Source organism: Sphaeramia orbicularis, chromosome 14 (genome assembly GCF_902148855.1).
Source record: "Sphaeramia orbicularis chromosome 14, fSphaOr1.1, whole genome shotgun sequence".
Classification (NCBI taxonomy): domain Eukaryota; kingdom Metazoa; phylum Chordata; class Actinopteri; order Kurtiformes; family Apogonidae; genus Sphaeramia; species Sphaeramia orbicularis.
This window is the reverse complement of record NC_043970.1, coordinates 35,995,388-36,021,196: the sequence shown is the minus strand read 5'-3', so window position 1 is coordinate 36,021,196 and position 25,809 is coordinate 35,995,388. Positions and strand designations below refer to the sequence as shown.

Genomic DNA, 25,809 nt, shown 5'->3' with positions numbered 1-25,809 from the left:
CCATTTTTGTCATCTTAATTAAAAGCTGGATAATGGCCTCAGCAAGTAAACACACTCAGTGTCCATGTTCACACTTGAAATAGAATCTGAACAGAATTGGTTCCACTCTGAAGAAACTTTGTCTAACTGCAGCCAATATTGGTTCACAAGATCAAGTAATAAGCAAAAATAATTTTCTACTTTTCTTAGCTTTCCTCAATACTACAGCGTTCATGTTTGAACACAAATTGTATCACTTAAATCAAAAAATCAACAAGGAGTCTGGATGGCTTGCATCATGAGGAGATAGTGATAACCTCGTCACCATAGTCAAGTTTAATGACATAATCCACTGAAACCATGAGTTACAACATGCTGTATACCACAGGTGTCAAACATGCGGCCGGGGGACCAAATTTGGCCCGCCAAAGGGTTCAATCTGGCCCGTAGGATGAATTTGTAAAATGCAAAAATTACATTGAAGATATTAACAATCAAGGATGTTAAAAATCATTTTAGGTTATTTCAGTCTAAAGTGGATCAGACCAGTAAAATACTATCATAATAACCTATAAATAATGAGAACTGTAACATTGTCTCTTTGTTTTAGTGTAAAAAAAGTAAAATTACACAAAAATGTTTCCATTTACAGTCTAGCCTTTAACAAAAAATGTGAATATCTGAAATGTGGAATTTTAATAATACTTGTCCTGTTATTTAATGTTTTATGTATTTGTAGATCCACTGTGATTTCTAAGTTGTCATTCACATGTATAAATGAGAAACTAAGGTGCCATTTTGTTAACATTGCACTTATTTTACAAAATTTTCAGGTTGTTCATTATTTGTTAATGTTATGTTCAGGTACAATTCGTAGATGTAAACATTTTCATTACGGAATTTACTTTTTTCACTCAAAAGTTCTTATCCTATTATTTATTTATATTATTTTACCGGTCCGGCCCACTTTATATCATATTAGGCTGGATGTGGCCCCTGAACTAAAATGAGTTTGACACCCCTGCTGTATACTATGACCAATGTATAAAAGGCTAAACAAATAACCTTGAATCACATAACATTACTCTTCTACAATCTGTGTTTGAGCACCTTTAAAAGCTCAGAAAAACTAGGCACCTCAGCCAGTGATCTGAAACACCTGACAAAAATGCACTGTACCCCGTACAAAGTGACAGAGCACATACAGGTTAAAAATAAAGACCACTGTGACAAAAGAGGGAAGAATTAATATTTGTACTACATGTGAAGTCATCAGGGTTTCCTCAGTACTAATGAGACAGAGAAATCTGACAACACATGGAAGTTATGCTTTATTTAAAAAAAAAAAAAAAAAAAAAAAAAGCTGTATTAAATTGCTCGGATATGTCCAGTTACATTTTATGCAGCAGTTTATCACGTGAGTAAACCTTATAGACTTTATTCTTTAATGTCACACAAGAAAAGTAAAAACATCAGTATGTGAATATGCCTTGTTCCAGTCTTAAAATCTTAAACCTTGTTTCCCCTTTGTCCTCCATGTTCGTATAAATTTCGTTGATTATGACAACTACATTTCCCACAGTGCCCTGCGCGCCAGCCGCGTAGGTGTTTCCGGTGTCTTATAACATTTTACTTCCTTCTACACAGACCGACACGAACAAACCGAAAAAGAAGACGTCGCTAACTTTCCAATGCTGTCGTCAACAGTCGCGTTTCGAGTGTAGTTTTGATTACATTCTCGTCGTAAAAGCTGCGGCATGTGGCGGGTTGTGTCCAAGTGTTGAAGAATCGCGGATAAACGTAGACTCGAGCGTGTAGGCCTCCGAAGAAAGTTTGGTCTCGGGCCTGTAAACAACATGTCCTCCGCCTCGCAGTCTTCCTCTAGACGGCAGTGGTGCTACCTCTGCGATCTGCCCAAGATGCCCTGGGCCATGCTATGGGAGTTCAGCGAAGCCGTGTGCCGGGGATGTGTCAACTACGACGGAGCGGACCGAATAGAGCTCCTCATCGAAACGGCCCGGCAGCTGAAGAGCACCCACGGCGTTTTAGACGGCAGGTCCCCCGGTCCTCAGCAGAGCAAACCCAGCTCGGCCGGGCCCATTGAAGCGGGGCGGCAGCATGGAGAGCGCATCGACAGGGGGAGGGGTGAGTATGGGGTCTCTTCTCGTCTCCCCAACGGCCTACACAGAGCTGAAGATGTGGCCTTGTCGGAGGGGAGCCGTCAGAGTCCGAATACTCGGCGGGCGATGGCAGGAGCGGTCCCCAATCTGCACGGGACCATATCCCATGCTTTGATAGCCCAGGGGTTGGTAGCGGCCCCTCATGGGCTCTTAGCCCCACTATCAGGCTCCAGAGCTGGGGCCACACCTATTGCGGTCTCAGCTGGTCCCATGATGGGTGATGCTGGTAGAAGACAAGCAGTGTCCCTGGGCGTGGGAGCCAGCACCTCTACTCTGGTGGGTATAGATCCTGCAGTGTGGAGGAACAATGAAGTCATGGCTGAACTAAATGAGATTGCTCGTAGTCGTGTTGAAGGCTGGCCAAACCGTCCCAAGGCAGTCAGGGATGTACTTGTAGCCCTCAGCAGCTGTGTCCCCTTTAATGTGCGCTTCAGGAAAGACCATAATCTGATGGGCCGAGTCCTGGCCTTCGATGCCAGTACAACTCCAGAGTTTGAGCTGAAGGTGTTTGTGGAGTACCCCTGTGGTTCTGGGATGATCTTCTCAGGAGTTCCAGAGCTGGTCAGGCAGATGTTCCGCGATTCAGCCAAAGATGCAGGTAAAGCTGTGAACTCTGGGCTACGTTATGTGGAATACGAGAAGCGGCAAGGCACCGGAGACTGGCGTGGGCTGTCTGAGTTGCTGAATGACGGGGTGCGTCTGTTCAAAGAGCCTCCGATCCCAGAGGTTCTCCCCCAGCCAGATCCAGTACATGCCATGGCTGCCGCTGGCCGTCCTGTATCAGCAAAGAGCACGACTCGTCGCCGCAAGGCTTCTCCAGGCTCTGAGAATGGGGAGAGCGAAGGGAGACCAGATCACACAGGGAGGGAGCCGTGGCCCCGTGGTGTGTACCCAGGCATGGAGCCCCTTCCTGCCATGGCAGCTCCTCAGGAGGGGCCTCCTCGTTTACACAGCCAGCCGTCGCCCATCTCTGCGCTCATGGGTGTTGCAGACAGCCTGAGCTCCAGCCAGATGGCCAGAGACAGCCCCAGCATGTCCACAGCCCACTCCTCCACAGCCGGGCGCCCCCCTAGCAGCAGCCCCTCCACCGCCTCCACCTCAGTGTCCCAGGCTGCCATGGGGCAGGGCTCTGTTGCTGGGGGGCCAAGCAGCAACACTAGTGGTGGAGAGTCGACGAGCGGCGCCCAGGGAACCCTGCTCTGCTGCACCCTGTGTCGAGAGCGTCTGGAAGACACTCACTTCGTCCAGTGTCCTTCTGTCCCTCACCACAAGTTCTGCTTCCCCTGCACCCGAGGGTTCATCCGCAGCCAAGGCCAGGGGGGGGAGGTCTACTGCCCCAGCGGAGACCGCTGCCCCCTGGCTGGATCCACCGTGCCTTGGGCCTTCATGCAGGGAGAGATCTCGACGATCCTGGCCGGAGACGGAGACGTGACAGTAAAAAAAGAGAACGATCCTTGACGGCTCCATCCTGTTGATGAATGGTAAGAATCCAGCAGCTTAAGAACAACAAACAGGACAAGACCAGTCACAAAAACCACAAAAAGACTGAACAGTCAGTGTTTACTGTCATAATTAGTATTTGTCTATTCAATAAATTCCTAGATAAAATATCAGAAAATAGTGGGAATGCAACAATCCAAGACCCAAATAACCTCTGACAAAATTTCAACCTGTAAAACTGTGACATTTCTGTCAAAAAAATCTGGAAAGAAACGAAACACTGAACAATAAAACCCAAAAGATGGAGCAAATAATAAATATAATTCCGCGTCTAAAACACACAAACATAGTGATGTAATAATAAATATTAACACTAGAACAATATTTTCACTGGTTAGCTGCTTTCCCACTTATTCTTGTTAACATATTTGTCATGATCCACTTTGATTTTAGTTTACGAATGTTATTTAACCTATTTTAGTGATGCACATTGTAAATGTATCTGGCCATTTCATTTTCCATTTAATTACTTGTTACTTTTAAGTTTAAAGATAATTTTATATCCACGCCTAAAAGAAGTACGTCCTGTTATTCATAGCAGTTGAGGTCAGTAATTGTCATAGGGGTTAAGACATTATTTCTAGTGCGCAGACTAATTTTTTAGGTCCTGAGTTAAAGTTGGAGAAACCAGACTGTTATAGTTTTATTCATAAAAGATTTAAAGAAGATGAAGATGCTGTAAAATACAAAACAAGACAAAATAACAGACGGTAGATAAATCAGGATAAAAATAACAATTTTAGATCATAGTCATCGCAACAAAAATGATGTAAATGGTTTGGTTTTCAGTAGGATACAAACCAAACAAATGTAGAGGAGGCATATTACAAACCATTAGAATGACAAAATTTGTTCAGTACTAAAATAAACGTGTAAAATATAGTAAAACAATACCACTTTAAAATGTTTTGAAGTGTTTTAGCTGAGAATGCGAACAAAATTAACCCAAAAGATGTGTATTTAACCATGTAAACCCAGATGCTTAAATCCTCCTGTTTGTGTGTCTGTTTTGTGTAAAATGTGTGTTTCTTGTTTCCACAGTGGATCAAACACTTTGAAAGCACTTCCCTATGATCTGAAGCGGAGGTCGACTGTGAGCCTCCGAGACCAGACAAACTCTGAACCCTTGAGAGAACAGCTCCACAAACACTTAACAAAGACACAAAGCCCCCAGACCCACTCATCCGAGGGACACAGCTCACCTGACGCAGGTGGGAATGTTACGTCACGGCTGAATGTTGAATCTGTCCTGAGCAGAGCTGCAGAGGCCTTTCACCAGGCGTCCATTCACAAGTCCAGGATCGAAAGCACACGCTTCTTTAAACAATGACAATCTGTTTTTTTTCTTTCATTCGTTTGTGTTACTATTATATACTTTGCGTAATGTTCGATGCAGATGGATGACACTGATGTTCATAGATGGTTTGAGAATCGTGTATCTCCTTGACAAACTAATGAATGTCCAAAATGTGGCAAAACCATTGGGTCCTTAAAGCCAAGGATTTGGAAATGTAACCCCACAGTATGTCTCTTAGGTATTTCCCTTATCGTATGTCAAAAATGTGAATTTACTTTCAATATGGCTATGTAATTTCTATTTTTGATACAATACAAATTTCTATGTATTTGTTTATAGTGATGAGAAGACCAAAGATGGCTTCATGCTCAGTGTAATTTTATGTCTTGTAGCTGTGTACGCTGTATTCACTGATAACCTTGGCATCAGTCACTAATTTGTTCATCTATCACAGATGTAAGCTTGCTTTGTCTATTTACTTTTTGAATTATATGTATGGTAAAATAATTAGCACCACAATCTTCAATGGTTAACCCACATACTCATGTGATCGTACTTGGTCAGCTCTATAATAAACGACAAAAATAGTTCTATTATTACAGGCGCTTTATTCTTTGGCTACAGTTCGATATATTTCAGATTCTTTCACAAAGACAGGGCTCCCACATGTTTTTACAGACAAAAACAGAAATGGACTTTAATTATTGTATAAAAGTTAAACAGGAACATTTTGTCTCTAATTGTAAACTTTCACTGTCATTTTAAATGAAACCAATTGAATGAATGAGCTGTTTATTAAAGGATTGTAATCATACAGATCTGAAATTAGGCAAAGATGCATAATTCATATTTTAATAACAGTCATCTCAGACTCAACATTTTAAGCTTTTTTTTGCTTTATTTTGCAAATTTCCTTACAGACAAAACTCAGGGATTCAAACTCAACAAAGACAACAATAGCAGCCAAAAAATGTGGATTTAATGTTGATTTTTGCTTTACTATTTAGTCCTAGGTTTTCCATTTTATCCTGATTTTAAAAAGACTAAATCTGCAAAAATTTAATTTAGTAATGTTTGTATCGTTTCCCATCTTCATAAGTTTTCAACCCTGAGTTTTGTCTGCAAGGAAACTCAAAACATGGAATTAATTCATTTTACTCCAGTTTGCTTCCCCTAAAAAGTGATTTAATTGGTTTCTTGACAGTGGGACCTGTTATCAATGATTAAACAAGAAAAAACATCCAACGTGTTAAAAAGCCACAGAAAATCCATCAGACCACAGTTTATAACCACACTACACAGGAGAGAACACGATTAAAAAGTGGTTCTGAGTAAAAAGAAAAAAATAAAAGCCAAACCCATAGTGTTTAAATAAATGTCAACACGTGTAAAAGTGTAAACGTCATCTGCACATCAAGTGGTGTCAATCCTGTGATTCTTTATGTGCTTTATTGAAATCACTCTTCACGTTACCCATTAGCCTGTAAAACCCCAAGATGAGCAGTGGACCTGGACCAGGTCCATCACAGTGCTGGTTTAGATGGGGCAGCGGCTCTCTCCCAGGGCCTCTTGTGCCCCCTTCAGGGTCTCCCGTTTCACACATTTCCAGTATCCAGAGATGCCGGTCTGAGGCTGGACCTGCACCAAGACACATTCACATCAGATTCAGATGAAGTGGGAAGAAATCAGACGAGGTGGGACACAGAAGGTGAGAATTAACGACAGTACTCAACTTTTACCTCTGAAAAATACCAGACATGAGATGGAGATAGACATATTCATGATCTACTCTGAAAATATGAAATGTCACATTTTATCCAAGACAAACACAAAATATCAAACTGTCCAGATGAATACACAGCGAGAGTTAAAGTTCTGTCATTTTTATTTGATTTATTTATTCTTTCAATTTGTTTTTTTTTTTTTTTTATTAGTTTTATTTTTTGGGAATTGACACAATTGACTAATTTTGTGTAGTAAGATCAAATAAACTAACATTGAACAAGTGGTGCCAGGCACAACAAACCCCACCCCTCACACATATTGTAGCTTATTTTGGTATGGATCCAGCTGATGTCATCATGTCAAGTGCCTCTATATATATGTGCCAAGTTCAAAGCAAATTGAAACAAAATTGATGTTTTTATAGACATTTGAAATTTTTTGGGAAAAGAAAAAAGATTTTAAAACCTAATAAAAAATTGGAACTTTGACCTACTTTTCCCTTAATGTAATCACATTTATTCTGGGTCACTGGCAATCTGTAAACCCAGTTTGGTATTAATTCAAGCAATACTTTTGCTGCTAGAGAGTTAAACAAACAGAATTAAAAATAGGACCAATGGCCCTGTAGCTTGCCGGCCAAATTAAAAGCTTTGGGAAATGTATCCAAATGCCATTTATTATCGCCCAGTTATATGTATTTATTATATTACAGAAATAGCCCATGTTTTGGTCATATTCCAATCAGATCTGTAAAATATTCAAATTCCAACTTGATATCATTGATACTTACTGATTTATTGTATCAATCCACTTCCTATCTTTTATAATGGGAAAATTTGTCAAAGTCGCACCAAATCCAGAATCGGATCCGGATGGAAATAATTTCAATACCTAGAGTTGACATCATCATAAAGAAGCTGTATACCAAGTTTGAAGTCAATCGGAATTGTAGTTTCGGAGACGAAGACGATTGAAAGTTTTGTAACGGACGACAGATGACGACGACAGACGCCGCCGCCACCGGACGCCACATGACGACAACAGCTTACGGCCTGTCGGCCGGTAAACTAATAAAAACAATACCCCTTGCCTCCCCTTCAGGGGGCAGGGTAATAGACAAATGAATATCATTCATAAAACTGTCCCGTGGTGCATTAGTAAGACTAATCTATGTCATCTGAAAATGGACATTTTGGTCAGAATTTTGAAAACTTTTCTAAATGGTCTCAGAGCCTTTCTAATGCAGGAATAAACCCTCTGAAGTGTTTTCAGGTTGGTAAGAAGGTTTTTGCAGGTGGTCTCTGATGTCCTCCAGTAGTGCTATACAATGTTGTCTGAAAATGGACATTTATAAAGGTTAAAAAGGTTTTACTTGGTGTCTCATACCATTCCTGAGGCTTTATTTAAACCTCTCACAGATGTTACAGATGTTTTTAAAAGTTTTTCCAGGTGGTCTCCAATGTCCTCTTATGGTGCATTAGTAAGACTAACCTATGTCATCTAAAAATGGACATTTTGGTCAAAAATTTAAAAAACTTTCTAAATGGTCTCAGACCTTTCTAATGCCGGAATAAACACTCTGTGAGGTGTTTTCAGGTTATTTACAGTAGAAGATTTTTCTAGGTGGTCTCCATTGTCCTCCAGTAGTGTACAAGTAATGTGGTCCGAAAATAGACATTTTCGTCCAAATTTTAGAATATTTCTAAATGGTCTTAGACCTTTTCTAATGCATTACTAAATCCTGTGTGAATGTTTTCAGGTTGTTGAGAAGGTTTTTTTTCAGGTCCTATCTAATGTCACCAGTGTTGCAGTGGCTCCACTTTACTATGTCTTCTGAAAATGGACATTCTGGAATGTTTGCTTTTTAAGTTTCTATTGCGTCTGAGGCAGTTACCGGGGGAATAGACTGAGCCCACTACTGCCCATAAATTTAGAATAATTTCATTTTCAGACATTCCTGTTTCTATTCCTATTTACACACATCAGTATCCCCCTTTGACCAGGTGTGTGTGTACTTTCCAAAGTACACTGTTACCTGTAACAGTGTACTTTATGTAGTTTTGATTATAGTTGGGTGTGTCTGATGGTGGTGTGCGCTAGAAATTTCTATGGTAGCCTTTTCCATTTGAGTTGATTAAAATGATTGTATTTTGTTGGATGTTTTGTGGCTTTAGAAGGTTTTTCCAGATGGTCTATGATCCTCCAGTGTTACAGTAGTGAGACTCTACAGGCTGTATCATTTTACTGTCAACAGGAATCATTTCACCTTCATACTTCATCTGTCGTATTTTACATACTTGTTTTGCATTTGTTCTGTATCTAGTTTATAATATTCTGTAGTGGTGAGCATTTTCCAGTCTTTATTTGTATGACTTGACTGACAGTTGTTATTTGCAGGGTTCGTACCCATTTTTCAAGGTTGAATTCAAGCACCTCTCAAACACTTTAAGGGTCATTTTCAAAATTTTCCAGCACACAACTTAAAAAATACATATCTTCAGCAATACTCATGATTAATTTTTCACTTTTTATTGGTCTTATGCTAGAAGCATCTAAAATAATGTTTTAGAAATTAAAAGAGGACACAAAGTTTTATCCAAAAAAAAAAAAAAAAAAACCCGACACCACTTGGCGTTCTTCAGACACACTCACACCGAGACAAAGATTAAGATAGAATTGTGCCTGGAACACCTGAGAACACCTGGAAATTGTCTTTTTTGATGTAAAGTTTTATTTTTCAAAATAATAATATTGGATTAGATTTATATAATGTTTTTCTATGAACGCATACTCAAAGCGCACAGTGGATCCATTATTCATTCGCTCTCACATTACCCCTCTCATGGTGGTAAACTACATTTGTATCCACAGCTGCCCTGGGAAGACTGACAGAGGCGTGGCTGCCAATCTGCGCCTATGGCCCCTCCGACCACCACCGAACATTCATAACACTGAAGTGTCTTGCCCAAGGACACAACAGCACATGACTGGGACAGAGCGGGATTTGAACTGCCAACCCTTTGGTTATTGGACGACCCACTCTACCATCTGAGCCATGGCTGCCCCTGTGTAAAATGTATTTATTTCAACTAAAATTCAAGCACTTTCCAGATCTTGAAAACATAACATTGAAATTCAAGCCTTTTCAAAGATTTCAAGCACCTGTATGAACCCTGTATGTGGAGAATATCATAATTAATCTTTGTCTTACATTCCAATTCTGTGTCTTATAAAAATTCTGCCATTTGGATAAATGCAGTTGATGACTCCCCATGAAACATTGAGGGGAAAACAAAAACTAGTTCATTTTACCTGTAATTCCACTTCATTCTATTTACACATTTAATAACAACTGGCTTCAACTAATTTTAATAAAACTACCAACAGCATAATTTAATCCAATGTGAGGAAATATTCTCCATTTAACTAGTGGTCGTCTTCATGAGGTGTCAGAGGTGGAGTTAGAACCACAAAAAAATCTGAAGATCCAAGTGGACTCACCTTGAGTCCACGTAGGACTCTGTCTGTCATCACACCGATGAACTCCTTGTGGCTCAGACAGTTGTCTCCGTCCATGTCGAAGAGTTTGAAGACCGTGTCGAGGACGCTCTCCGACAGATCATGGCCGGTGGCGATCTTCACTGCTCGCTTAAACTGGGCTGCGCTCAGAATGAGGAAATACATCCCACATCAGAGAGTGTCTACACAGTCTAAATGTTGGTGTACTCTGATCCAGAACGTGGTCGTACCCATTCCAACAGGACGGTTCGCCTCAGTCACCATCTTCATTGAAAAAGCAAAATCCTCCAGGTTGTTGGTGAAGAGGCAGAAGACTTTGAACTCATCAAATGTGATGCTCTACGAGAAAAAAAAAAACAGCACTCAGGCTCACTTTTAAAAAGAAGAAAAGGAAAAAGGAGAAGAAGGAGGAGGAGAAGCAGGAGAAGGAGAAGAACATCATGTTGAGGGCTGGGGTTTGAACCTCTCCTGCTGGGATCTTCTTCCTCATGTTCTCCCAGTAGATTTCATTGTCTTCTTCGTTGGTATAGTGAAGCAGCCACTCAGCGAAATCCTCTCGTCGCATGGTGTCCATACCTTTGGAAAACTGCAGGAACTCCATCTCCTGGACCTCAGCCTGCAGGTCCTCCATGAACCTGAAGGACACAGTTAATGTTCTCAGTAATGTCTCTTGGGGACCATGAATCCCCCTGGAGGAGAGACAAATGCAAAACACAAGTCTAATACATAAAATACTCCACAATAATGACTTATTTAGAGATGTCTGTCCAGATGTTTGGGTGTCAAATGCTCACACTGATCCATAAGATTTACATCAGATCATCAAAAATATCAGTCATCATTAGACTTAGCATTTTACTCATAAATCTCCAACTTTCCGCTTAGTTTGACGATATGGCCTAAATAAATGCACAACGTAGCCTGGGATTTGTCCTGTAGAAAGTGAGGTCATGATAGGAGTGTTGGCCTTTTCTTTACCTTCGGAACTCCTGATACTGCAGTTTATTTTCTCCGTTTCTACCGAAGAAATAGGCCTGTAGAGTCGTGTTCACACCGTCACTGTCTTCTGTCTGAAACATTAATATTTATTCACCTATTAACTGGCATTAATTAAAACTGTGCAAAAGGTTGATTCCACTTTTATCTTTGTGATTTTTGCAGGGTCTTTCTTCTTTTTTTCCCCCACATACAACAAGAAAATACAGGAGATATGTACACAGGGATCATCTCACTCTTCATACACAAAAAACTGAACTAAATGGGTTCTAAAGGTTAAAGTCACTATTTAGTGTGACCTCTGACCCCATGACAAGAAGCAGAACAAACATGTAGAAACATCTGACGTGTGTTGAATGAAACCTGGTATAAAACAACAGAAAATGAATGCCATAAACCTCATATTGTCTGAACAAAAGGGTTAAAGACATGTTAAATACAAAGGGAAGTCACATTAAATAAAACCACTATGGTTTATAGAAGCTGTTTTTTTGTTTTTCCTGCTGTACGTACTTTACATATTTGGATATCAATTTTTCAGGGTGTAGTGAATGTGTTGTGATATGGATGAGTGATTAAATGTGCATGTTTCAAAATTGCCAATAAATTTGGGACAGTGTTGTTTTCAGTAAGTATGGAAAGGTTTTGGGAGTGCGAATTAGGATTGGCTGGACAAATTCTACAATAAATGGCAACCCTTTATGGATTTTTTTTGACACAATGTAATTCCCTTCCCCTTTTTTATTTATTTATTTATTTTTTCTTATGTTTATGTCACCAGCTTAATTATTTTATACAGACTACAGGGTGGGGAAGCAAAATTTACAATATTTTGAGGCAGGGATTGAAAGACAGTGTATGACCAATTAGTTTATTGAAAATCATGAGAATTTATTTGCCACAAGAAAATTGACATAATAGAAAATGTTTTTATTCTATGTGTCCTCCTTCTTTCTCAATAACTGCCTTCACACGCTTCCTGAAACTTGCGCAAGTGTTCCTCAAATATTCGGGTGACAACTTCTCCCATTCTTCTTTAATAGTATCTTTAAGAAAGTCGACATTGCTGTGTGATGTTCTGTTGGTAGCATGTTCTAAAACGCCCCAAATAGCATAATCCAGAGGGTTTAGATCTGGGCTAGAAGGTGGCCATAAACACAATTCCCAAAAATTGCTAAAGTTGGATTTGCAGAAATCTTGTGTTTTTCTAGCTGTGTGGGCTGGAGCAACATCCTGTGTCCATACATAAGTTCCATCTGGGTAGTTTGCTTTAAGCCATGCCAATACCTGGTATCTCAGAGTCTTGTAGTAAGTATTAACATTGATTTTTTTTCATCAGCTTTGTAGAATTTTATAGGTATTTTCTTTCCATCAGAAGCCACAACACCAAAAGCCATAACTTGAGCAGGATGTTTTGTTCTGAATGTCCCCTTAACCTCAGCTTTCGATTTTGCGATAAATCTGTCATTTCTGCGGTTCAGAACAGCATCGACAGTGAAGATCTTTTCATCTGAAAAGATCGTTACAATGGAGGACTTTTTCTTGAACCATGTAATAATTTTCTTGCACCTTTCCAATCTCCTTTCCTTCATAGCTGTTGTCAACAAGTGTTTTGGTGTTCTTGTATAAGATTTTAACTTCAAATCATATTTTACTGCATTTCTAACGGTCTTGTTGTCTACCTCAAGTTCAATTGCCATTTTTCTCATGGATTTGGTTGGATCCTTTAGGATTTTGGATTTGAGAGCTTTAATAAAAGCTTTGGTACGTTTTTTGTTGCTTCCTCCTCTTCCAGACTTTCTCATAATAGTTTTGCTCATAGTCATTCTCTTCTTTCCATTATAAACAGTCTTTATGGACACTCCAACTATTTTTGAAATCTCCTTTGGTGTGACGAGTGCATTCAGCAAATCACACACTCTTTGACGTTTGCTTTCCTGATTACTCATATGGGCAAAAGTTTCTGAAAAGGTATGGATAATAGTGTTAGGTATGATTATGACATCAATATATGTTTGGTTTCAAAACAATTGATGTAGTGCCTGCTGAGAAAAAACAACTAAATGTTCATTGTAAATTTTGCTTCCCCACCCTGTATGTCTTCGTATTTTTTTCATTGTATTGTTTGTTGAGTTTCATTGTCATTTGTTCCTAAAAAAAAATATGCAAATCTAAACATAATGGTGTTTACAAACATGGTTAATGTTAACATCAGTGTGCTCTGGTATTTGTATGTACCTTCAATTCTGTTGTATACACTTCAATAACAATGTGAAAAAAAAAGTATGGAAAGGTTTGAAGGGGTAGGATTAGATAAGTTTAGACTTCTTCCTACTCCTTTTTCGCTCATGTAAATTTTGAGGTTTAAGACACTGCAGTTTTAAGTTAACGTTTTGTTTTGTTCTCATTCTCTTGATTATCATTTATTTGCATTTATGTTTTTAAATTGCCATTTACATGATCGAAATAAAGATATCAGTCAAATGTCATTTTCATCATATATCCAGATTTTATCTTAATACAGAGACTGAGAATACATATTAGAACTTTACTAAACCAAGAGAGAATGTTAGATTAGGACTTTTGCATAAATCTGTATGTGATTTTAGAACCAGTTTATCATTTTATTGATAATAAAATCTGCATCGGCTGCACATTAAAACATAATGATAACCATTACCCGTTATATCATATCGTATTTATTTATTATTTCACTATTATTTATATAATTTTTATCTGATATGATGATAATTTTTAGTGGCTACAATTACTTATTTTATACTTTTGTTTTAGCCTTTAATTTGTTTACACTGGAATAAAAGTCTATAGTTTTTTCATATCTTTACTTGTATATATATTCATATCTTTACTCAGGCGTTTTCTGACACCGGATGAAGTTTTTGCTATTTTATTTGTTTCTGAAATGTGCTGGCCTTACAAATATAGCAATCCGTTTTATTCAACTGTCACTTACTCATTGAAAGTTTGAGATATGTGGTGTGGGGAAACTCACATCCATTTTACAGTATATGGAGGCCCATCTTGGAGCACCAAAAACTTTAGATGACCCCTAATAAACACCTACTCTTTCGTGATTGGCATGTTTTGGTGGACATTGAACTGTGACACTAATAGCCTTATTGTTTGTATTTCTGTGTCTTTTACTTCGTTTGAAGAAGTTTTGTGTTTTGTTTTTTTTAAGTTTGTTTGTGTTCATGTCTATCTTTGGGCTCTGTAAGTACTTTGTATAAACCCTGTGTTTGTTTTTCTTTTTTTTTAATGTTGGTTAATTTTAGGTATTTTTGGCTTATTGTGTGATATGTAAAACACTAAAATTTATAAATGAAGTAAAAAAAAAAAAAAACATTAATTGTGATAATTACCTATATTGACAAAACATATCTTGCAGCCCTAGTATTTATTATTCATTTATAAGTAATCATGTATTGAAATGTTTTCTTAATGCTAAGGGAGTGAGATTTTAAGAAATTAAGGATGTAAAAACCCACCTCTGTGTTGTCCTTTGGTAGCAGAGCTCTTCTTTTACTTTTCCCAATAATTTTCTTGAGCTGTAGAAACAAATGAAAACACAAATGTTAACATTTGATACAAAAAAAGTTTGGCATTAAAAGAATAATGACAAAATGAAAACAAAGATGGTTATGAATCGAAATGATAAAAAAAAAAAAAGTAATTTTGTACTTAAGTTATTTGTCCATGTAAATTATAACGTATACTATAACAATGGTGAACCTATGTGTATGTTTTATTTTTATTTTATCTATTATTAGTAGTATTTTTTAAATTTTTTTTATTTTGGTTTCTTTTCTCCCTCTCTGAGTTGGTGTCCTGTATGTTCTTGGAGGAGTGGGGGGTGAATTATGGGAAGAAAAAAAGAGATGATCATTGTTTGAAGGAACCTCTGTGATTGCTATGTGAACACTATGTACTATGTGTATATTGTATATGCACCATGTAACATTGATGCTCAATAAAATAAAAAAAAAAAAACTAAACGCGAAGAAGAACAGAACTATGTCACTGATCACCGTTCTGTCCTTCTTAACATGTAACAACAGAAATCAGAGCAGATCATAATCCATGCACGTCCACGTTCTCTTGAGGATCAAGTCACGACATGTAGATATGACACAAGCTGCCAACATGCATTTGGTTGGAAATAAAACCAGCCTGGACCTGATCTATCAAACACAAGTGTTGGACTGGCATCACAGAAGACAAGTCAAGAGGCTCTAAATGAACGGAGTCTGCAGATGCAAACACACCACAGAAGAAGAACAGACGAGAGCAGCAAGTCCAGTTCCACCTCACCTTTAACACGGTGGCGCAGCCTCAGGTCCATACTTACAAAGGAGCGTCAGTACACGAGGCGGCATTAAAAGGCGGCAATAGAAACACAGTTTATTCTGTTCAAGGAGTCTCAGTTAAATAAAACCAGACATGAGGGATGCACCGATCTGATATGAGGCCAGTCTGTTCAGTTCTACGTTCGGGATGTTTAACCTGAAAACCAGTTCACACCAGACATTTAACATGAGCTATGACTTCCAAAGCAGCGTTCTGAAAACCGGCCAATTTAGACCAATGACACGAGAACAAATGCTGTATTGTTTCCATAGCAACGACTTTCTCGGGCTTCCATTTTAACAATTAACTTTTTAGGTTATTGACGTGAAATGCGAGTTTCCATCCAAGTCAGTTTTGGAAAACATTCAATTTCCATCATAAAAATAACATGAAGTACATCACTTTAAAAGATGCAACTGTATTATAATACCAGTTTACAGTACAAAGGACTTTTTGAGTCAATATAACAACAAAAATAACATGCAATTCAATAAAATTGAATTAAAATAGGCAGCTAAAAATAAAGAGTGGAGTAGTTAAATCAGCTGGTGTGTCTGTATGGGTCTGTCTAAATTTTGTTCCTAAAATGTATAGAGAATGCAAATGTATGTTTTATAATTATCATCATCATCATCATCATCATGGTTTGAAGCTTTGCCAGTGCAATGTAGTATTTTATACAATTGAATTCAATCTGAGCTAAAGAGCTGATATGAACAGGTATTTTGAGTTATCATTATTATTATCATCATGATCATCACTTTGGTTCGGTTTGTTTCTTTGTTTGTTAACACTCTAGCACCCAAACTATTGGTTGAATTCATACCAAATTTGGTTTATAGAGTGCCAGTGACCCCAAATGGATCTCATTATGTTTTGGAAACAGTAGGTCAAAGTTTAAATTTTTTATGAATTTTTTAAATCTTGTTTCCCCCTTGTACTTATAATGGGCGAAATTTCACATGTCTGTAGCAGCAAAACTAGTGATTGAATTCATACCAAATTGACTTTCTAGACTGCCAGTGACCCAGACTGGATCTAATTACATTTTGGGAACAGTAGGTTAAAGTTCAAATTGTTTATGAATTTTTAAAATCTTCCCATTTACTTATAATTGGCGAAATATGTGTGAAGGGCGGGGTTCATTGTGGTACCACTTGTTGTTATTATTATTGTCATTATCATTATTAATATTATTAGCGTTATTATTAGTTTTTGTTATTATTATCTCTTCACATACTCCATTATGTTAAAAGCACATAATTATTCTCTAAAGCTGTTTCCATCTCTCTTAAGACACTTCGTTTTTCCACCTCTTCCAAGAATAAAAACTTTATTGCAATACCGTTTTTACATTTCCAATCTGGTCTTTTTACAGACAAACTGAAAACACAAATAAAAACAGGTGGATGGAAACACGCCAAGGCACAGACTTTATTAATAAACACATAATACTGATTGATTTCTGATTGGTTCTGTATTGACCGGGTATTAATATCGAGGCTGAAAAAGTCCGATCGGTGCATCCCTACCAAATACACTGTAGTATTTGAATTATAACCCCTGTCCCTCCGAGGTCTTACCTTCAGAAATTCTCTCTGGTCGACATGCTCATTTCCATCAACATCTAGCATTTTGAAAGCTATGTGAAATCCTGTTCGAGGCTCTGAAACAGCAAAGCACTGTCAGTTTCCTGGACGCGACAAAGAAAACCTCGAACAAGGTTAGTGAGGAAAGCAGCGTCTGACAAAAACAGACGTCACAGCTACTGCTTGGACGCAACAAACAGAATCATACCCTTCTACATTCTTTAACATCCACAGATTCAACATGAAAAACAGGCAAATTCATTCAGTACATTTTATGCAAAGTGTGAACAGACGTCAAGAGGCCGAGCACCAATTAAAAATCTACAGGTCACTCACTGGTCAGGATGGTCAACAGGAACAGATACTCTGTGTAGGAAATCAGACCTAGAAGACACAAAGAAACCAGTTAAAAAGAGGGTTTATGGGAAAAAACATTTAAGGAGACCAGGAACTAAACCCAAACCCAAAAAATAAAAATGAGACACTGAGTCACATCTGGATCTAGAAAAGGAACCAGAGTCTGACGTGTTCTTACCGTTATCACCCAAAGTTCTGAATAGATCATGTCCAGCGTTTGCTTTAGAGGCGGTATCCAACATCTTATTCACCTCCTGAAAGAAGAAAACAAACGGATTCATTTAGTGCCTAATCATAAACTCATCTAATGTCTACACCCCCTGATATATACAGGGTGGGGAAGCAAAATTTACAATGAACATTTAGTTGTTTTTTCTCAGCAGGCACTACGTCAGTTGTTTTGAAACCAAACATATATTGATGTCATAATCATACCTAACACTATTATCCCTACCTTTTCAGAAACTTTTGCCCATATGAGTAATCAGGAAAGCAAACGTCAGAGTGTGTGATTTGCTGAATGCACTCGTCACACCAAAGGAGATTTCAAAAATAGTTGGAGTGTCCATAAAGACTGTTTATAATGTAAAGAAGAGAATGAGTATGAGCAAAACTATTACGAGAAAGTCTGGAAGATACTATTAAAGAAGAACGGGAGAAGTTGTCACCCGAATATTTGAGGAACACTTGCGCAAGTTTCAGGAAGTGTGTGAAGGCAGTTATTGAGAAAGAAGGAGGACACATAGAATAAAAACATTTTCTATTATGTCAATTTTCTTGTGGCAAATAAATTCTCATGACTTTCAATAAAATAATTGGTCATACACTGTCTTTCAATCCCTGCCTCAAAATATTGTAACTTTTGCTTCCCTACCCTGTATATATATATATGCGTGTGTGTGTGTGTAAACATAGCTCTGAATAACACATGTAAACTTACCTCTTCTGTTAGAGTTTTTTTCTGGAGTTTCCCTGTTGAAAAAAAAATAGAAAACTTAATGAAACACTAAAAGTTACTAAATTTATTCTTATTATTTCCTGTTAGAACATGTAGATTTATGAGGTTACTCCATCAGTAAATTGGTACAATTTGAACAGTTGACACGCAGGAATAAACAAGAACACACTTAAAAATAACTTTATATTTTTATAACTATTTTTATAACTATTATAAAAAGTGCAATTCTGAGAATATTGTCATGTGAGACTTTTTGGTTTGTCATAAAGAAAAACAGCAAAATATTAGTTTATTAGTAAAAGTGTACTTTTTTTCAATTCAAAGTTCAAATACTGCAACTTCAAAAAAAATGCAGTGATCTTTTTTTTTTGTTTGTTTTACACAGTTCACTTCTCTTCTTAGTGTCACTGAATCCAAAATATCAGCTGACACACTGAAGCGTTAAATTACAGCCTTTTGAGATGATATAATTGCAGATGCTTAATTAAAGTTCATTGTAATGTCAGTGTGTAATGCTGCGCTCAGGTTTATTCCATATGAGCAGCTGTTCAAATGCAACATGTACACGAGTGTTTATCAATACTCGTTAAAAATACAGTTTATAGGTAGGATTCTGCAGGAAGTTTAACTTCTAATTACTATTAATATCATCTCTGGCTTTACAGGGTTTTCTCTGTTTGAGAGGGCTGAGGAGCTATCAGCACCAAATGATTTCCCTGAAATTTCCTGAACACATTTGGGGATATGGGGGTCTTCCCATAAAAGTTTAATGTTTCTGAATAAAGAAAAATATAATAATTGGTTTCATCTCATTTTGGACCATTAATATTGCCAAATCTGTGAGCAAAAGTTTGGAAATGCCAGTAAGATCTGATGTTTTTTACCTGCATGTATTTTAATTTCTCATTTATTTATTCATTTTCATTTTGAGGTATTGCCTGGACAATAAGCTACCCCTCCCTCATAGTTTTGTAACACAAATGTTATTAAAATGCAAAAACACTGGAAATGCATCTTGGAAAAGCTTTTGCAGAAATTTACACAGGTTTATTTATATTGCTTTTTCAAATAAAAAGAGAATTTAAAAAAAAAGTTTGGAAATGTTGGAGGAGATATAAAAGAAAATAAAAGTAATAAAATTACTTTTTAAAAAAAATTTGGTGTTCTTGCTATTCATTTGACTTCAGTGATACTATTCAGGTTCATACCATGAAGAACAAACAGGAGACAAATTAAAGGAAAAACCAACATAAAATGAGGTTTTGTTCCATGGAATGCACATCATTCTGATAAAGGACATTTGCTAAAATTGTGTCTTGATGATGGTGATGAGAACACTGCGTCACCTATCAGTGCTCATCTCCAACAGCTTTTCACAGAAGAGGTTTCTGCGGCGCAGTAGCATAATAGTACTTCAATCTCTCAGCTAGAAGCTTCTGGGTTTGATTCTCTGTCAGACCAGAGCCTTTTCTTTGTTGAGTTTATTTGTTCTCTCCACAGCATTAAAAACATGTATTATAATGGGTAAAATGCAGAGACTGATGGCATGTGTACATGTAGACATTATCTGGAAAAACTGATACTTCCCACATGCTGTTTTGCCTTTCATCCACCTGAAAACTCTGACTTATGTCACTGAAAACCATTATTTCTGAGAACTCCGGCCAAAGTGTAGATCCTGTAAAACTCGTCATAGAATGAGAAAAAAAATGCATAAGGTCGTGTGACCTTTGTTTATCCTCACCCTAACCACATGATGGCGCTCTATGGTGTATTTATGCAGGTTTGTCTGGATGAAAACTTTTCTGAAAATGATCAAGTATGTATGATGTTATTATTGAAAACAGAAGTTTCTATTAATACCAGTTACATGTATCCATGGCCTGAATTAACAAAGCAAGTCAACCTTTGACCTTTTATTTGTCACCTGTCTGTATTTGTGACCATAATCCAACCTATTTTATATTTTACCACAGTTTTTGAGACCTCATTTGTTATCATTGTCTACCACTTATTCATGACACTTAAAGCTGCAGTGTTTGACAGTAAAAAAAAAACAAAAAAAAAAAATCCATAATTATATTTCAAATGAGACGAAAAAAGACATCCACACTCTTTTCTGGACTATTTTCAGGATCTAGAAAGCCTAATCTGACTATTTTACAGGTGTTTTTTAGACAGGTAGGGGTTAAAGCTGTAGGAGCTGAAATCAGGGATAAAAATCCCCACAGTTCAAATACAAAACCAAGCATGTTTTACATGTATTTATGGTGATTTTTCCCTCTAATTTGACTCCTGTGGCTTTAAGGGCAGAAGACCCCATCCATAAAAAGACCATAAAAATGTTCTGCATGTTTGGCTGCAGTTGTATCATGATGAACCGTCCAAAAAAAGAATGGAATGGGTGTTTGTGTAAATGGAATGCAGCTGTTCTGTGGGACTTTCCTCCCTGAGCTGAACATTATTTCATGTTTTCATACGTCCATCCTGTATGTGAGGACAGACAGACAGACACTGCGGGATGTAACTGGACACCGGTGCAGCTTACTGTCAACTTTCTCCAGCATCACCGAGTACAGGAAGTCTCTGGGGGTCATGTAGGGCTCCTGTTCGTAGATCACTGAGGCGAACTGGATGAATCTGATCTTTCTGGCCGACAGCTGTGGAGCCGCAGCTTCCTGAAACGGCAGCAGCGAAACAGAATCAACACCGACATAAACACACCGGACATATATCACTGCTGCTCATCAGCGGTGGAAAGTAATGAAATACCCCCCCAAGCCTGTACTTGAAAAAAATGTCCTTTATATATTCAATACCACTTAACGTTTGCTTAATTCCACTATATTTAAGGGGTTAATACTGTTGTTTATACTCCACTACATTAATAAGACATTTAAACTTAAGTCTGATATAAAAATAAACATGTATTAATCTTATGTTATGATACTTACATATTACTTTATTCATTTCATTCATAAATTAAAAGACAGAAAAAGAAAATCTGCTTTTAAATGTCAGCAAATCTACCACATTATGTATGAAAAGGAGCAGAGAGAAGAACAATCTTATATTTTCTGCCCCTCTATCAAAACACTTGTGTTTATGTTAAAAATTATGGGGAATACTTAGAATATTAAAATATCTAAAAACACACAGATAATCTTGTTTTTCATGGGTTTATTTGACAACCAGGAAGAAAATCACCACCTCTGCAAACATATCTATTAATGTTTTTAATTTAGCTTAGATGACTAGGCTATATGTTGTACAGACTAAAATTAAGGGAGAAACATGTATATTTTAGCACATTGTAAATGTGATGTCATAATTTTGGCATTTCAATGTCATGGAGAAAAAATTTAAATTAGCAATGGACTGATTCTGTGAAATTCTGTAAAACAAAAACAAACAAACAAAAAAAAGACAGAAAAGATTAAATCAGATGTAACAAGACACAAACACACCAGTCCTGTGTGATTTTGGGATTTAGTGCATATTTTGTTAATGTTTGTATGAATAGGTATGAGAACATAATTGAATTTAAAAAAAAAAATTTAAATTCTCCATTATGGTTAAAACATGATAAACATTCAATAAAAACTCAAACAGTTCACAAATCTAAAGCCAGAATAATCAAAACTATAATAATAATAATAATAATAATAATAATAATAATAATAATAATAAAAACTTTGATCTACATCAACAAATTCATGATGTAAATTAAGTAAAATAAAACATTGAAATGTTTTAGCCAAAAATCCAGCCAAATAAATGCTAAAGATGATGATGATAAGTCACCCTTCAGATGATACCTACTGTATGTTACCTACCTACGTTATCATTGGTTTGACTTTGAAAATCTCACATAAAGTCTGTGCAGTATTTCAGTCCTAGAAGATCCAAATCTGGATTAGGATCCAGTATCAAAAAGGGTTCTTCAACATTAGGACAAAAGGGCATTTCTGATATTTATGTCATTTTCTCAGAAATTAAAGCAGTATTTCCTCTGAAGAAAATACAAATCACACACATGCTACATGATACTATCTGCCAGCATCAGCAGTTTCTTCTTCATCCTGAACACAATCTAGAATTTAAAGCATGTTTTCTATTCCATTACTAAATTTTCAATGTTTGATGTTCATTCCTGACCTCAGTTTTGACATTTGGACTTAATATTTGTTAATCATTTCTTTATCCTATCAGACCAGTTCAGTCTGATAACAGAACTGGCTGTTTCAACTAGGGATGGGCATTTTCATTACATTATGAAATGGAATAATCAGTCCAATTCAAGTTAATGTGTTGATTAAGCATGACTTTATAGTTAGCACATGTCCTCAACCCACACCAAAATAATGATCACAAAAAGACCAAGGAACGGGTGAACAACAAGTATATCTATTAAGTTCAAAACAAATTACCTGCCTGCTATTTTTCTAAATCCACATTTTAAGGAGCAAGGGACGCCATGTATTCATAACTTAGCAGAATTACCTATTGTGGTGAATGTGATCTAAGGTTTTCCATCTGTTTCAAACTTCCTTAGATTTGGGGATTATTTATTCTTCATTTAGTGCCTGGGAAAATATTATTATAATAGAAATAAAATATAATCTAGGGGAACTGCACACTCTGACTTTCCGTTTAAGGTAAGGGGAGTCATTTCCATTCTTTCGACAGTAGTTTATTTCTATTTCAGTATTTAAGATCTTGTTTCTTCTCTTTCTTCATCTTGGTAAAATGTGCGTTTTGTTGTGTTTGTGTTGATTGACAGCTGGGGGCGGAGTCACCACACGCCCTTTCTATCGAGATAAAGTTCACGTTAGTTTTTCACAGATGTGTAAACTTGTAAATATGTCTCTGTTATTACAGTAAACCCTAACATATGCCAGTGTCGGTGTCTTTATCTGTTGCTGAACTTTGTCTGATACTTTCTACTCACTTTTTGTTCTTCCTCGGCGTGAACGGCGAACGGCAGCGTCCGGTTGTTTTCTCGGTATCGGTAGAAACAGACGAACCCGGTCCCCAAAACTGAACCCAGAATCCCGGGTCCGACCGCACGACGCAGCGGGAGCCCCCTCACGGAGCGGGGGCTCCGCAAAAGGCTCCGCAAAACAGCGGCGACTCTTCCCCAGTTGGACATGATCAGGAAGCTAATCGCTATCGGGGCGGGTCCTCTCGGCTTCCGTAGGCACTGGTCTGCAGGTACCGGAAGTACGGCATGTCACGTGACGTACAATAAACAAACAATTGTTTAGATTTATTCCTTTAAAAAAAAAAAAAATCATTATAGTTTACACAAATTAGAACTATTCCTTCAGTAAATATATTCAATGAGTGAATTTTAGAATAAGTATGTAAAACGTAAAACAAAAGAATTATATAACGAGACAAAAACACACCTGCCCTCTCATCTTGTGATTAATGTTCGTTAAACAGATTTGACCTTAGATAAATAAATGCAAATAAAAAATGCAAGTGGAATTCAATGGTTATTCATAATCAAAACATCATAAATATTTACTAAACAGTAGAGTTCACAAGTCTAAAGGTAAAACATTAAAAAACCATGGTAAATGATAAAATATTTGTTCCACTCACAGGTATTGCACTAAGTACATGTATGAGGTACTTGAATATTTCCATTTCATGCAATTTAATACTTCCCTTCACTTCATCTCAGTGGCATAGGCTATATTTTACTCCACTATGTTTGTCTGACAGCTGTAGGTTCTTTTCAGATAATGAATTTACATCCCCTTTTCATGCAGTGAAAATATCTCTTAATGTGTCTCTACTGAATGTTTGTGATAAACCGATACACTAAGTATTATTAAATCAGTTTACTATAAAATTCAATTACTTCTTAATCTTAAACTTGGACTAAATCTAATTGCATCACGGGTCTGTTTTTCTGAGCTCATGAAAAGTTGACTTTTAAAGATAAGATAAGATAAGATAAGATATACTTTATTGTCCCCATGGGGAAATTTTTCCTGGATTCCGTTCAGCTGCAGTTTACAGGTGGACAGAATAAAGAAGAGCCAACAGAATAAAAAACAGAAGTACCAAAAATAAATATTTAGATACAGCATGATACTCACTGTCATGTACAAAATGTAACATACACATGAATGCAGCAGGAAAATGACACATATATATTAAATATATTAGTAAAACACTGACTGGAATCATCTTACTGCATGATGAGCACTGTCTTTTTATATTTCATTTTAGTGGTGATATTTCTACTCATGAATGTTTTAAGTAATAGCATCCAGGATTTTAATACAGGACGTATACTTGCAAAGTTATGTATTTCCACAGTGTGATATTAGTACTTCTGTACTTTTACTTTAGTAAAGGATCTGAAAACTTCTTCCATCACCACCTTCAGAGGGTAAAAAGAGAAACACAGATCAGTGATCAGGATTTGATTTTACCCCCAAACTTACAGAAGGACCCAAAATCACACAGTCACCAAATGTCAACATTTGAAATATGTTCCAACAATGTGAAGTGTGTTATTTTTCTTAATTAAAATAGGAGAATAGTGTTCTACTGGAGAGTTAAGAAATGTTATTAGTTATCACCATATTCACATGAAAATGAGAGGATAGGTCAGTCAATGAAAACAGAGATGGGGTTTTAACAGTAGGTTGGTTGTTTATGTTGAACTGTTTATTTTTTGTTTGGTGACTTCATGCTGCTGTAGATTGAACATAATGTATAAGAGAGGAGCAAAGTCTGTGGCCATTTGTGACTGATATTCAACATCTATTTCATTCCAGCAAAAGACATGTAAAAAGTCTTACTTCTTCTAATTTAATTCAACAGTGGGAAACTCAGTAAAATGCTGATATTATAGAAGATGAAGACGATGAAGAAGAAGAAGGAGAAGAAGAGGAGGAAGAAGAGGAGGAAGAAGAAGAAGAAGAAGAAGAAGAAGAAGAGGCAGGTCCACTGTGTCCTGAGTAGAGTCAGTCTTGATGAATTCTTCTTTTCTTGTGTTCCCTGGACGTCTGGACACATTATGGATGAACCACAATTTCTGAGAGAAAAGTATAAAATTACCTGCATTTTTTGTCAGTGAAGGAGGTGTTTGTCTTGTTTTTACAAAAACAGTGAGTTATTTAAAGAATAAAATATCTGAGACACTAAAAGCAGACAGATTATTCATTTTCTCCTGCATCTTGGAACAATGTTGAGTAAATTCCCACTGTAATGCAGATTCAGTCTCAGTTTTGACTAAACTATTTCATTACATTTCTGAAACTATGAGAACATATTCCTTTCAGTATTTAGACGAATTACAACAAAATACCAACATGT

General features: G+C 37.0%; 2 protein-coding genes across 2 annotated transcripts; one reads left to right on the top strand and one right to left on the bottom strand.

Moving 5' to 3' along the window:
- Positions 1 to 1,596: 1,596 nt before the first annotated feature.
- Positions 1,597 to 5,555, top strand: LOC115433439 (interferon regulatory factor 2-binding protein 1-like). The gene is made up of 2 exons (XM_030154858.1): positions 1,597 to 3,640; positions 4,701 to 5,555. Exon 1 carries the CDS (start codon positions 1,836 to 1,838, stop codon positions 3,615 to 3,617), a length of 1,782 nt encoding a protein of 593 aa, XP_030010718.1. The 5' UTR covers positions 1,597 to 1,835; the 3' UTR covers positions 3,618 to 3,640; positions 4,701 to 5,555.
- Positions 5,001 to 23,662, bottom strand: micu2 (mitochondrial calcium uptake 2). Its single transcript, XM_030154864.1, has 12 exons — positions 23,420 to 23,662; positions 21,017 to 21,146; positions 18,451 to 18,482; positions 17,689 to 17,764; positions 17,490 to 17,537; positions 17,148 to 17,230; positions 14,706 to 14,765; positions 11,179 to 11,270; positions 10,664 to 10,835; positions 10,431 to 10,539; positions 10,183 to 10,340; positions 5,001 to 6,594 (listed from the first exon to the last, which is right to left on the bottom strand). The coding sequence occupies exons 1-12, from the start codon at positions 23,618 to 23,620 to the stop codon at positions 6,493 to 6,495; spliced, it is 1,263 nt and encodes a 420-aa protein (XP_030010724.1). The 5' UTR covers positions 23,621 to 23,662; the 3' UTR covers positions 5,001 to 6,492.
- Between the last annotated feature and the right edge of the window lie 2,147 nt (positions 23,663 to 25,809).